The sequence below is a fragment of the Thermobia domestica genome, chromosome 16, assembly GCF_964235325.1.
Source record: "Thermobia domestica chromosome 16, izTheDome1.hap1.1, whole genome shotgun sequence".
NCBI lineage: Eukaryota > Metazoa > Arthropoda > Insecta > Zygentoma > Lepismatidae > Thermobia > Thermobia domestica.
In genome coordinates this window covers 105435851-105451809 of record NC_137469.1, presented here as the reverse complement: position 1 = coordinate 105451809, position 15959 = coordinate 105435851, and the positions used below count along the sequence as shown (strand labels likewise).

The 15959-nt window shown below is 36.4% G+C and overlaps 1 protein-coding gene across 1 annotated transcript in view; it reads right to left on the bottom strand.

The window, feature by feature from the left end:
- Positions 1 to 11161: 11161 nt before the first annotated feature.
- Positions 11162 to 15959, bottom strand: part of LOC145672792 (glutamate receptor ionotropic, kainate 5-like) — an 87463-nt gene continuing 82665 nt past the window's right edge. The window contains exon 5 of the mRNA XM_081741950.1: positions 11162 to 12191. Coding sequence (XP_081598076.1) covers positions 11615 to 12191 — 577 coding nt within the window. The 3' untranslated portion in view covers positions 11162 to 11614. The remainder of the gene's footprint in view (positions 12192 to 15959) is intronic.

Below are 15959 nucleotides of genomic sequence, written 5' to 3'. Positions count from 1 at the left end.
CCTTTTATGACATAAAATTTGGAGATTGTTATCCCTTTGATGAGATGGTCTAACACTGGTGCAAGTGAAGTCTTTAGTTTTACGTCCCACGGTTAGGCTAAAGGAGACGGTGACGATGAGAAAGGAATGAAAGTGTGGGAGAAAATTGGAGTATCCCGAGCATAATGTTGCCCACCACAAAACTACTTTTGCGGGGTTTGAACCAGGAACCCCATACAGCAGAGGTGAACGCTCTACCACTGAGCCACCGCACCCCTACTGGTATGAGTGAATTAGAAGTATTCGGTTCGAGCTAATATGTTCGTTTGACGTCACTGAACTGGGATTTTAGCTTGGAGGTTATGATGGCTTTTTTCGTTCCCCTTTATGGGTATAAAATTACTAAAACAAGGTTTGATCTCTTTCTTGATGATCTATTACATTAAGAATTAGTAGATCCCAGGAATAGTATAAATTAGTATTAGTATTAATATGAAACTCGAAAACTTTGGAGTTCCTCCGTGGCTAACCGAGTAGCGAATGCGCCTTTAACGTGGGAGACCAGGGTTCGATTCCCGGAAGGAGCTAATACGGTTCGGATTTCACGTTAATTTGTAGGTTCTATTTTCGGTGCTGAACGGTACGTTAAACTTAAAATCAACTCAACTCAAGTCGAAAACTTTGGAAGGAATACTTGACTTTTGGTTAAGGTTTAATTTTATTCATGGAACTTATGGGACTCGAACCACGATATTCAATTGTCAAAAAGTGTGTCCAGGAAAGCATACATTTATTTTGAGACGCATAAAAGAGGGGGAGGGGCGATCCCGGACTTGGTTAACAATAGTAATTTATATTGTATTCGTTTGTGGATTAAATAAACTGTTGGAAAGATTTAAAAAGCTTCTTTGTGTATTGATTTATAATCATATGTTGAAAAAGAATCGTCAACTATATCGTGTTACATATGCTTACGCATTCGTTGTCACAGTATCGTTGGCATTATTTGTTCGAACAAGTATGGTGTTTAATTGTCAAATAGTGTGTAATGGTTTACTTTGAAAAAATATATTCATTCTTTGAGAAGGAGAAAAGGGATGAGATGAGGTAATTTTGGACCTAGTTAGTACCTCTCGTTTTCATCTGTGACGTTACACTTACTTTTTGCTTCAAACTAATTGGTTCATTGTAATAACGATTAATCATACTTCTGTAACGAGATAACATTGAGAAGTTATTTCTTATGACAAAACAAGAACATATATGTGTAATGGTTTACGTTGAAAGAATACATTTATTCCTAGAGAAGGTAAAAGAGGGAAGTGATGAGCTGAACCTAGTTACTACATTTCGTTTCCGTTCGTGAATAAATAATAACGACGTCATGAGTATAGGCTTTTATAGGGCATGGGTACATGAACGAACACTAAACTTTCATGATTTGTGGGTTAATTTAGCAGAACCATAGTCATGGTCTCCAGAACTAATTTTAGTATTTGAACACCTAAAATTGCTAAAGATATAATTTTGGAAGGTTTCTAACATCATCTATTCTCTTTATTACGTTATAGGCATGCACAGGCAAGATTTAGTTTCCGAAGGTCATGAGTTTGAATCTCCATGATGGCTTATATGACTGAAAATAACAATTTTTTTTGCTATTTTGGATTTATGCTCTACATAGACGTTATGTGAGCTCTTCAAAGTAGAGTTTACTGTCACTTTATTTACATATAATGAGGATATGCGTATCGTGGTTCTCTCGTGGTTCTCTCTTATCAAAAAGCTTAAGAGGAGTGCATTATGGTGCCCTGAGTAGTTTCAAAGTACGTAGAATATAGGATGCCTCCAAAGTCTGAATTCGATGTTAATGATTGGAAGCAGCTAATTGTATTTGAATAAAACGTCCACACTTCGAAAAGGGTGTTCCAAGTTCTATCTTGTTATGCATAATGGCAGTAATGTGCAGTTAAGACGCATGCTAATGTCACAAGAAGATAAAAAAAATAAAGTCAAAATGTGTATTGAAACATAAGATATCAATAAGTAGGAAAACCGCAAATTTGTAACTAAAATTCATAGAGTTGTGATTGCAATCTTTTATTGCCACGAATAACATATTTTAATACTAAAACAAATAGTTGAACTCATATATCTAGAGAGGCATACTATAAATATTAAAATGTCAATATTACAATGATAAATGATTATTGAAAATCATAATTGCATTAGATTCCAAATAAGTTATAGTGTAGATTTCGTTACAGAATACATTTTTTTAGGCCCAACTCCCCAACATGTATATAGTGCTACTTACTTAACTCTAATAAAATAATATTAAGTTGAATGACAATTAAGTTGTCATTTTATGAGAGATCTTTCTACAATCAATGGGAATACCAATGAATGGTTCTTCCGTTGCTTTAAACTAAGACTACTGTCAGAAGTTACTTCACTAATTCAACGAAAGTTCATTGATCGAGATGAATATTTCTTATCTTGTCGTTGTATGATATACTGTATGTATGATATACTAGCAGCGTTCACCCCGCTTCGCTGCGGTCACCCCGGAACGCAATAAACTTTGTTACTTAGATAATTTTTACTTTTTCGCTTTCAAGTGATATGATAAAAACCATAGAAGATTGCAGTAAATCTTAACATTATATCGCCTGTCATTTATGTTAACCCGCCCCGCTTCGCTGTGGTCATCCCGGTGCTGGCATATTGTAAAAGTGTCTGTAAAAATAAGCAAATCAATTAAAAAATTTCAAACAGAAGATTCAAGCTATTTTCCGCTGTATATCGCCTGTCATTTATGTTAACCCGCCGAGTGACACGGTCATGCGGGTTGCATATAAATACGTTTATTTTTACCTATGATGAACTAATAACAAAGGATTTGTACGTTATGGACACTTGAATGGTCAATTATCTCAAGACACTGGTAATTAAAAATTAAAGTGATATGATAAAAACCATCTAGGGTCCAAATCCTAATAACCCCCCAAAAATGAAAGAAATTGGTTCAGCCGTATTAGCGTGATGAGCGGACAAAGGATTTTGTACGTTCTCTTTTATATATATAGATATGAAAAATTGATGTGTACTGTGCACCCGGATGATATGTGAATGAACATAATATGTATATGTATGAACTTGAATACTTTCTGTTAAGAACTATGTTTTATTCAAATATGATGAACCAGTTTCAAGTTTACAACAAATGAAATGAAAACTAGATACACCCTGAATGCCTGATATGTATTTTATTTGTTCAATTCTGTATCGAAAATACTTTTTGAAAGTATCTTTTCACGAAAATAATGTTTAACTATATGTTACCAGTATCTGTCGTGGGTGTGTGACTAGTTAATTTATTTCTGCGCAATGATATTTTATTTTACGGCTTCAAGTTTTCGACTTGGTACACATTCGTTTGCCAGATCTAGTGAAAATACATACTGGAGATCGCTTCGAAGTTTCACATTTTTTTTTTTTTTTTTTTTACAAGGCGTATGAAGGAAAAACATAGAATAATAGTAAAAATCATTTTCAGTTGTTATACGATTATCTTAATGTATGTATCATGATTTATATACTGTATGTATTTAAGTATTTCTCATGTCGTAAATAGGCTAAAGTTGTAATTTATTTCTAACAGTTTTTTAATTGTATTATCTGCTTGTGAAACAATCTTTCAGATTTCTTATCATTTACTACTAACATAGGGGTAGTATACATTGTTATTCTGCAAGCTATTAGTGTGAGACCCGGGTTCGATTCCCGGCGGGAACTCATGTGGTTCGGATTCCACGTTAATAGTAGGTCCACGTCTCATATAGCCTCGCTGCTGAACGGGACGTAAAACTCAAAGTCAACTCAGTCAATTCTGCAAGAGTAATGTGTGGGGTACTTGATAACTTGCGACGCAGAGTTCTCTCACAAGGTCAAACAGTCCCGTAAATCCAGGAGGTGGCTGTGGGAGCTTGAAAGCACCCCATGCTAGCCCGCAGCAGTCCATTTTGTTGTAACCGCTTTCCGGACCTGCCCCCCAACTGTCCCACTAATGAGTATTTTCAGGAGACCTGAACTTACCTGGTTAAGACATCGAAGAACATTTCCAAAAAGGGATTACAGAATTTTTCCCAAATTGCCCGCTGGTTTCAATAATGAGATGAGCATTAAGCACCGAGAGGTTCGGATTTCTCGTCTCGAAATCCTCACAGACGTTCAAATGGTCACTCAGACCAAGACGCACACAAATATCACTCATACATGTAACAAAAACACATTAAATAAAATGACACTATGCTTATTTATTAAAACACTATTTAAAAAATAATGTAGGAGAGAAAAACAATCACAACATTCAACACATTCAACACTGAACGCTTAACTATTTACACTAATAGAATTACAGTTCGCTTTTTCATTCTATTATAGCCCTTTTATCACCTATATATATATATATGTATGGAAGATTATGATTGAGATTTCACTATAGACACTTTTCTCAAACCATTAATGCACATAGGGCATTAGCACTGTGGGGGTAACACCGGGATAATTCCACGAAGCAGCTTGCAGCTGCTGCACAAATCCACAAAAATTGACGTTAGTCTTCAGCCAAAGAACGTAGACAGTCGTCAAAATAGAATGAGAGTGTTGGAGAGCATGTCTACAACTGGTACGCACTAGGTTTACGAACCCGGGTCTTCACTAATGAGGAGCTAGCCGTCGTATGAGTCCTTTACCGGCTAATTAGCATGTGTCCCTTTACATAATGTTATGCCTAATCCAAAGAACGTGGTGGTTTGCTTGGAGATACGGAGTAAAACTCCCCGAGCTGAGGGTTCGAGGCACGAGCTGCATTGGCCGACTAGTCAATGTTGGCAGTTCATTCTAAAATGCACTCAGGCAGTGGCGTAGCACACTTTTGCGGGGCCCCCCGCAAAGTATAGAGAAGGGGCCCTAGTTGTAAAGCCGATAGAAGTAAGATTGAAGTTCTACTTCTTTAAATCTTTATTCATCGCAAGACTTCGGGGCCCCATATACGTTGGGGCCCCCCCAAACTGCGGGGAATGCGGGGGCAGCTGCTACGCCACTGCACTCAGGTTAAATCACCTGTATGTATACGCAAATAGAATGTTAAAAGAATTGACGTTAATTTACAGTTCACTGGCTACGATACACAAATCATTGCAATAACTTCATAGTAAGAACGATTAGATAACGAACTGGCTGAGCGATATAGTTGTCGCCGCTCTGGTGGCCTTGCAGCTAGTTTGCAATATTTCCATAAATGATTGAAGAATACACTTGATTCAGTTCCAAATTACTATAGAACATGGTCTTTGCATATTAATGAGTAAGGAAGAAACACTGCGAACTCAGGTTAAGAAAAGTACGTCTATCATATATGTAGTTCAGAAAATGAATAAGTTCTTTGTCGCTCACTAAAATGCTCTCACCACAAAACAATGTTTCAGATATATACATGGGTGAACGATAAAAGACTATTTGTCCTATTGCGTGGGAAAGAAAACAGTTCCCACCGAAGATAGAAATGATCGCGTCGCAGAAATAAAGTATAAATCGAAGAATGATTGCTGTCTTTACGAAATATACAGAGCGTCCACAAAAATTACTTCTATAACATGGTGACGGTTATATTGTTGCACAGAATGGACGCGCTTTGTGCCAAAGGAGTATTTGATAACGATTTTGAAGGTTTTATTCAATTCATCGAGTTCTTTGAGCAACTGATGAAATACCTACAAAATACATGAGAGACGATGATAATCCAATGTCATATTTTGATTTCAAGCATTTCAGAAATAGATATCGATTATTTAAGGAAGATGTGCCAGATTTTATGCTTCCATTAATGTGCATTGAGTACAAGTAATGGTACATGATCTAGGAGAGGACCGCTAATTATATCTGAAATGCAATTGCTATATGCACTTAGGTTCTACAGCACTTGTGATTACCAGGAGAGTGTTAAACTTATTTTTCTACTTATTTGATATTACCAATTTTGTCCGGCTACCATACAGAAAAGAGATGTTCAAATCTGTATCCAGTATTTTGTTTAAGAAGAGATACTGTCTTCTGATTTCACTCTAACCCCTGCAAGACGCACATCGATCTCATACAGGTAAGTAAATTTCAATATTGCAAAGTGGTTATAGAATGAAACAGTATGATTTTTTTAAAGTTTTAAATGTAATTTATGCTATTTAATGACTGTTCATGAAAATTACTTTTTTAAAAAATACAATTAGAAGAATAACAAGTTTATTGACAAAATTTGCAACACGAACGCAAATTTTAATCTAGCTTGACCACTGAACTTAAGAAATTATACTTAAATTTTTAAGTTTAGCAATTACAAATTAGTTTTTCTATTTTATATTCACAACACAGTAGTCAATACGTATGTATTGGTCACAATTTGAAAACTAACTTAGATCTGACTCAAAACCATAATTATAAAATACATTTATTTTTCTCTCAAAAGAACTGAACACAGCATAAAATTTGTTAATTTAATATTTATCAAAACTTCAAGGAGGCTGCAACCTCCTCCGTTTCCCCCACCTGGCTACGAGTCTGTAAAGTTATATATGCTATACACAAATTAAAACAGAATTACACTATGTGAATACAGTAAGACGGGGATACTTTGCACCACATTCAAGGAATTTTAAAGAAAATCGCATGTAGCTTACAAACGTAATGATTTAGAACGCTGTATTTTAATATATGATAGCTACATCTATAAGGAAAAAAATCATGTAAGTGCATTAGTAAACATTAAGTATGGTCATAGTTATTGAAAGATAAACTTTGGTGCAAAGTTACCCCACAGGTGGGGATACTTTGCACAACATACAAAAAAGTATATTCAACATACGAACATAATGTTTCTGTGTAATGTTTTCCTTTCAGCGTATATAAACTTCACTTCCTACACAAAACTGCATGCAGTCTACAAATATTGATATTAGAATGGTGGTACCGCTATCAATACTTAAGATTAGTATGAATTATCGATATTTGTAAAGAAAATTATGTATTTTCTGGTACCGGCACAGGAACCACATTCTGATAGTTTAGCACATGTCTCACAAAAATGCTAACTCAGGAACAGAAAAAATCCCCGCGAATTGATTTGCCTTGGTTGCTCATTATGTCCAAGAATATCATCCCAAACGTAATTAGTGGAATGTTTACGGGGTTTGGGACTTTCAGGCTGAAGCCCACCCAATTTGCATGATTTCTTTTTTTAAAAATCTAAATGTCATTCCTAAGGGTATAAGCTTCAAAAGTCTAGTGATTTCTAAAAACAAAACTAAGTTTTTCTGAGTGAAGCCCCCCTCAAACTATTTTTCTGAATCCGCCACTATTCGTAATTTATTTTCCAACAAGAAATCCATTCCGGCATCTACCTAAATAGAAAATTTACCTTTGAATTAGAAGACAGGAGGTACCGGCAATAGTAATTTCTTATCTAAGGGGTTGCTTTGGAACAGCGCAAAGTAACCCCGATTATAGGTTGAAACCGCATTCTCCAAGTTTTATTTTTTATGACTTTAAAACGTTTCACACTTTAATTTCAACTATTGCTTCGAAGTCCCATTATATTTCAGTAGTATTCTACGAAATTGACTTAACTTTGATGGAAATTCTTTCAAATTTTGTTGGCCTTTACAGTGGCTGTTTTCCATACCTCTGCAACAGACCCTTCACGTATTTAGAACAGATGCTAACCGCTAACATTATAGCCAAGATACAGTGGCTCTAACTTACGATGGCAGTTGAAACTTTCTCTTTACAGTTCATATTTTCTTCTGACAGAAGACTGTGCAACTATTTTTCATGTTTTGTGCTAAGTTACCCCTGAAGTGCAAAGTACGGTACGATACCAACAAAGAAAGTCTACCAAAAAAACAATAAATCAAGATGATAATTTTCATTTAGCCTAAAACATACCGGGCCTTATGCAGAGTCGTTTTGACGTATAATTAGCGTCATACTAAATGCCTGACTACTACAGGCAACATATGTTAGTCGAACGCTTTAGTATTGCACTAATCACGCGTCAAAATGACTCTGCATAAGGCCCATGATTTTTAGGAAAGTGACTCATATCAATGTCCCGCCAAACAAAGGGCGTCGACGACTGGCGGCATAAATAACTACAATACTTTACTTTATTATGCCTTCAAGAAATGTTTAAACGAAGTAAAATTTGCGAAGGTTTTATTTAAATTATTTATAAAATTTACATTATTTAATATCAATATTTAGGGTGACTGAGGCGAATATCGCCGTATAGACAATATCGTTGCTGACGCCGATAATTTTAGTTTGAGAAGTTACCAACACTGTTGAAAAGCTATTTTCTTCTGTGTATTTATTGGTTGTCTGCTGGTACATGCTGACACATTTTCAGGAAATTCCCATTCCTTTAGTTCGTCTGAGGTCTTGTGAAAGAAGATATACTGTGTGCTTTGAAGTAACAAAAACATCGTCAATTTTCAAGAAACTTTTAGGTATGTACTCTTCTGTTCTCTTCACTTTATAGACATAGATTTCTAATATACATTTTCGTCACATAGGACCTTAGCTTATTGCAGATGAAAATGTTTCCTTTCATTAGTATGAAGTTTAGTAACGAATAACTAAAATAGTGTAATGCAGACAATACCGCCTTGAACTCTTGCTAGCAACATCGCCGGCGAACATCACAGTCACTTATAGTCCAGAAGGTATAACGTCGTTGGCTTCCCGCGCTTGGACCTGCTCGTCACTGGAGGTGTGGTAAGACGGTAGCCAATCACCACTAACCGTCTGCTGAGCTCAGCGAGCCACGAGTAACCAAGCCGACCATTCCCCATAAGCGTCATTAAAACTTTTCGCGGGAAGCCAACGACGTTATAGTTTCTGTACTATAGATGTATCTGCACTTGAATTGGCTGACAAGTTTGAAATTGTGATGCTCTGTCTTCCCTCTCATTGTAACTACTTGATGTTAGCTGTTTCAAATCCCTCAAAGTAGACTGGAATGAAGCCACAAGCACTTAAACAGGCAGACAGACATTAAATAAGCAACAATTTCCTAGACTTTTTGCTCGAGTATGGTACAGAGCCGAAAATCCACAAAATGCTATTTCGGGGAACAAGAATCAGTCCCTGAGCTCCTTCATGGCTACGCGGTTAGCGTAATCGCCTTTGGCGTGGGAGACCTGGGTTCGATTCCGAGCGGAAGCACATGTGGTTCGGATTCCACGTTAATCAGTAGGTCCATATCTCATATAGCCTCGCTGCTGAACGGGACGTTAAACTTAAAATCAACTCAACTCAAGAATCAGTCCCTATGATGCAAACATGTTCCCAGAAACTGCCTTTACTCCTAGATTAATATCCGAATGACGGAATGTCCCCAGTCTGCAGTTGATAATGAACACCAATTTCACTTCGTCCAACGCCGAAGGTAGATAAACGTCCAACTCCGTCCAGATTTCCCAGTCCTGAATCCTATACATGATAAACATAAGGGATCGCTGCAAGGATAATGTCTCATCCCAAAGGAACATGGCTAGATTTTGTCAACATCTAAAATTGAGCATCCAAAGATTTGCACAAAATCACCTAACAGCAAAGCAGTTGTTCTGAGATGGGAATTAGTGATAGAGTTTGAAGGGCTTCCAAAGGATAAACTTGGAAGAAAATCGGAAAGATTGGATTAAATATAGCTGGACTATCCAGACAACTCGGAAATAATTATCAACCGAAGTTGTTGGTCAAAATCAACGTATTAAATAGAAGCACCAGCAGAAACACAATTTTTGCGGTGATTGTGGGAAGTTTATTACCAACAAAAATATGAACGATCCTGGGTCTTATCTGTGGAATTCAAACTGAGATTTCATGAAAACTATGAGTCAGGAAAGTGTGTGTCAGTAGCTGGACTCTGTCAGGAATGTGACGATGGCTGGGAACTGTTGGACGATTAATAGTTTTTTTTTATTACATCTGCGTTATGTGAATCCACAGAGTAAGCCTATTGTTTTAATACGCTTACTGGGCATATCATTTTAAATTAATAGTTCATTATGTATTATTATTTGCTGCACACTTGTTTATTGCTTCCAATGATGTTTTTCTAATATTGAGTTGAAAACCTACTTGAGATTTGTAAGTGACGATATTATGTTCAGATACTTACAATATCGCCGTTAGACCCAGGTTCGATTCTCAGCGGAGCTCATGTGATTCGGATTCCACGTAAATCAGTAGGTCCACGTCTTATTTAGCCTCGCTACTGAAGAGAACGTTAAATTCACTCAACTCAATTCAATATTGCCGTTTTGTATATTGTAACAGAAACATTAATAAACTGTGGCTGGTTGTCGTATTGAAAATTCAATGGCGGTCATTTTATTACAAGGGCCAATGTAGTTGATGTAGAGGTTTTTTTTTTTTTTTTTTTTTTTTTTTTTAAGATGAATGAAGTATTTCCAATATTCCGAATTGGCAGCGATATTCGCTTCAGTTACCTTATATGTAGGTTTGCCTTCAAAATTATATAAAACAATTTCATTTCATTATTTTTAAATATTTTTCCCGTTTTTTCGCCCTTCCCTAAAACACCCCTGTGTGCGGTTGCACAGGTCGTACACATCTTAGCCATGCCCTGTATACATTTCAGGGTCATGTGTTTGTTATTTTGCATATAAATGAAAAATCAACTCTTCTGCCATGTTCACTGGATTTTATTATTCTACAAGTATAAGTCTAAATCCATTCTATTACGGTACTTTAAAGCTATTTTCTACGTTACACTACATAGATGTCTTTGTCTATTTTACATCCCATTAGAACTATAGTTTATTCAAGGAACGTTCAGTACCTCATGTAAACGATTACATGTGGTGATTGTTTCATTTTATTGGAACATCCATTCGGCAGAAGAAAATAGTCCATTGTCAAGTAAGCTGTTTTTCAATGTTTTTGTTGCTTATAAGGCTCATTTCCAGAAACAACACTAGACCATCTAAGAACTAAATTGAATTAATGCAATAAAAGAGAATACGCATGCGTAGAGAGTAGCTTTGACCCACCTTACGCGCGAATCACAGTTTACAACATAGCTGCGTGTGGGGAAATATGTAAAACACCGACAGAGTACAAGCACGTACTTCTCGAAAGAAGCGCTGACCGATAGCCAATTAATTATCCGATGACTGGCGGAGTAATACCATTCTGCAATGTTTACATCAAGATCAGAAGATTCGTTGAATTAACTATAGTAGTTTTAAATTGGAAAACTTGTCTGTACAGTTTAACATCCAACAGCGCAGGTAGTGATCGTCAGGCAGGCAAGAGATAACGCAGATAGGAATATCTATTAGCGGAAGTTTTTTTATTATTAGGATAACGTGACACACACACTGAGACACTTATCATTTGTTATTAGGATACAATTAAAATATTTAATCTTTTCTTAAGTTCAGAATAACTTATACTTAAGGCAAACTAGTCAAAACTTATAGTTGTCTCTTTAAGAATGTGAGAGTTATCTCCAATTATAAATGAACTTAAGCCATTGTTCAGGTAGCAACTATGGCAAATAGTGTCCATGATGTCCAGTTCGATTCAAATGGTCGTTTGATGATCTAGAATATATACTGACTCGAGAAACGCTTTTTGCTGAATTTTGATTGTTAGAAACGTCTGAATGTATGGACGAATCAAGTTCAGCAGATTCTAGTGGTCTTCTTGAGCAAGCAGGTCTTCTTACGTATCTGTTTACAACTAAAGAACTTTCATTTGATGTATCTTGTCGACGAGACAAAGGATTTCTCGTCAAATACTTAACAATATTTAGCTCTCTTGTGTTTAGAGCGTAAGATATTCTCATAAAATCATTTCTTGATACCAATACATCAATTTGTTGTGCTGGAAGCCGGTTTTCTGAGTGTTTGTTTCTTGTATACTTGGCAAAACAACGCTCAATTAAAAGAATAAACAAAGAGAATGGGATTGCAAACAAGTAGCCAATCATAAGATTAGTCATTTGATGAAATTTGAAACCATCCACTGATTTGCTGATGCACTCATCTTCTGGCTGAATATTTCTTGGCCAATATTGATCACGTAGCCTTCTCAAAATGCCAGATTCTTCTGCGCGCATTAATCTGTTGTAAAGAAAAACGCAAAGAATAACATTAGAATCATCTTCTCTTTTTAAGATTAAGATATATTAAATATAGGGCTAATATAAATGAAGTCTCTGATTTCTTCGCATGTTTCTAAGAAGTAAAAACTTAAGAGTATTGAAACATATAGCATGAAAAGAAAATATCATGAAGTTGGAGCTACAAGTGCTACATGTCTCTTTCAGTCGTAAAGTATGCGTCCACACAATAGTCCAACTTCATCCACATACATCAGAGCATAATGGGGCCGCGGTGGCTCAGTGGTAGAGTGTTCAGCTCTGGTGCTTGGAGTCCTGGGTTCTATCCCAGCCCCCGCTAAGTGAACTTTGTGGTGGACAAACACCGTGTGCGTGGGTTTCCTCGGGGTTCTCCCGTTTTCTCCCACTTTCTTCATTCCACCGTTTCATTCATTACTCATCATCACCGTCTCCTTTAGCCTAACCGGCATAACCATGGGACGTAAAACTCAAAGATTTCATTTTTTCATCAGAGCATAATTTGGTCAACTCTACATACAGACAATTGGATCCGATTCTTCAGATGATACACTTCAATCTTAGCGGAAACCCTAAAGAAGACAGTCAATACGAGAGAGATTAAGTGACCAGGGAGGCCACCTAGTCAGACATCAATCGTCGGAAACAGATGAGTGTCCCGTGGATTTCTTCTTATTACAAACATCGAGTTGTAAATTTGGAACATTATTCATATACGTCATCCCTTTTTACTTAGCACTTTCTTATGAAATCGTGTACAAAATTGTTTTAGGCAGTGATTAGTGATCTTGTTTCAGAGAACTCAAGGACGCGGTATACATGCTTCTTTCCTGTGGCTCCCATTTCTCACATGTATCCCCTGGTGATAAAACTGGTGCCTCTTGCGATATCAGAAACGAAATTTAGTAACATCTGGATAATATCCGTCCTACCTTGTGATACCACTAGAAGTACTGAAATTGCTCTAATTAGCTTATAATAGACAGGAAGGAATTATTTTTTTCTGATGACTACCAATGTGGAGGTTTGTTAAAAACTTATTAGCAAATCTATATTTATTTCATGATTTTACAAATAAGTTATGGAATAGAACTCGTTTTCCAAATTGTTTAAAGGAATGGCAGGACATACTGAATTAACCAATCAGATTTTTACAGTGACAAGATGTGTGGTAAGGAAGTGAACACGTTTGAATCTAATCAATGTGTGTGCTTCGTGACAAAGTGAATTATGATTGAACTGCACGTGGTTATGCTTACGTATGCTGAAATTATTGAATAAGTTGTGCTAGGTGAATTAAAAAGTGGACCGCAAGGTGAACTTCTATTACTAACAAGCAACACTTCCTAAGTGTAACACTCCAATTTTGATAACATTTCGCATGTAGATACTACACATAAAATAAACGAACACGTTTTCTTTTTATTTTCTGGGAAAAAACGGTTTTAGGGGCAAAAGCCCGCATCCAAAATTTTGTAATTTGACGCCCGAAAGGCAAAAACAAGTGGTCTGAAGTGAACGAAATTGTCCACAGATATTGTAGACGCAAAATGAGGGAATATGTGTCTCGTAATTTTCTGGAAAAAACGGTTGGGTGGGACACGGACATCTCCAAACCTTTGATCATCAAATATCAAAAGTGCTAATAACAGTATGTCAGAAGTACCTAAAGGGCATGAAGAATTGCAATGAAACTTTGTGTAGGAACAATACGCAAAAAATAAACAAATACAAGTTTTTTATTTTCTGTGGAAAATCGGTTTTAGGGGCAAAAACCCACCACCCAAAATTTTGAAATTTGACGCCAGAAAGGCAAGAAGAATTTGACCAAAGTGAATGAAACTGTGTACAGATTTTGTAGGCGTAAAATGAGGGAATGTGTATCGTATTTTCCTATTTAAAAAAAACGGTTGGGTGGGCCACAGTCCTTCTAAACCGTTGATTACGACATATGAAAATTGCAAACAAGTGTATGTTAGAGAAGATCCTAAAGGATATGAAGAACTGCAATGTTTCACATATACAACTCTTGGATTCATCAGTTTTCATACATTGCCAACATTATGGAATACTGTGGCCTCTCGTAGCGCAGTCGCTAACGCTCTCGCCTTCGGTGCAACTGGTTCCGGGTTCGGTTCGCGGTGGGGCCACTCGTTGCAAAAAGTGTAAAAAACTTTTTGAGGCCAGCCATCCTGAATGAGGTTTTCCTCATTTACACCAGACAAATGTCGGGTTGGTACCTAACTTGAAAGTTCCAGGTCACTTCCTTCCCTTTTCACGAATAGTGTGCTCCCCGAGAGACATCATTCGTCGTACGTGATGGGGCTAATGTCCATAGGCATAGGTGCCTAAAGTGCAGAAATCTAAATGCTAAATCCTAAGTAATAGAATACCTTTATGCTGCTGGCCTCATATAGAACAATTAGAAATGAAATATTAATCAATGAATTGAAAATCACGATTCATTATTACTCAATAGCGTAAAATTTATCCCTAATTTGTTTATTTATCCCTAATGTGTAAAAGAATACGGAAAAATCTACGAAACGTATATAATAAGGAGTGTTAAAACCAAAATACACGTAATTTCACTCGTTAAGTCAAGTAAATTAATGTATACACAGGTGGCAATTAGGAAAGTGTGCTAACATTTTTTTTTCAGCGAAGTTAATTTTGGAATGTGTGTTGCTCATAGTAGTGAACCTTGCGTTTGACCTCGAAAACATCCAGCTTGGACGATAAGCAGTTTAATGCGTGACGCAGTTAAAATGAAATGAAATCTTTGAGCTTTACGTCCCACGATTATGTCGGTTAGGCTAAAGGAGACGATGATGATGAATAATAAATGAAATAGTGGAATGAAGGAAGTGAGAGGAAAAGGGAGAACCTCGAGAAAACCCACGAGCACGTTGTTTGTCCACCACAAAGTCCACACCGCGCGAACTGGGATAGAACCAAAGACCCCAAGCACCGAAAGTGAACGCTCTACCACTGAGCCACTGCCCCCCCCCCCCTCGGGATGCAGTTAAGTATAGACTGGTATTCTGACATCTTTTCACCATCTCGACAAGTTCTGTTTGTACTTTAGGAAAATTGAATGGAAAAATCTAGTTGTTGAAAGTGGTTTATGGATTCAATAGCTTTCCTCGTTGCAGTTTTTCTAAAGTCATAAGCAGGGCCCGGATCTTGTTGACCTAAAATTTTCTAAAAAGTGACCTATAAAATTACATTAAATTCCTCTAAAATGACCCTAAAATTCACAAAAATTGACCTTAAAACTTGCGTGTTCTTAAAGGTTTATTTCGTTAAACATTGACATTTTTTTTAAATATATATATATATATATATATATATATATATATATATATATATATATATATATATATATTGTGTTTTAATTCACGTTTCTCACTCATATTAAAAAAAAAGTTTTGTTTCAGTTAGTTGCACTCCATTGATCATTTATGTCCATTGTACGGTATTGTACGTACTGAAAGCATCAATTCACTCCCAAGTTGAAATTAGGAACCACTCTTAAAACAATAAAAGTTCGCAAGTGTAGACTACATGAAAATAATAGATAAAAACCCTGTTTAAAATCTTTGCACTCCTTCTAATCCATTTTAATGATTCACGTGATCACATCCTTTGTAGTCAACAACCCAAAACTATCTGTTTGGCCACCTACCAACCCCCACCTTTCGTTAACCAGCCACAGCTTAGTTTTCATTAGCTTGTAAAGAATGCAGTT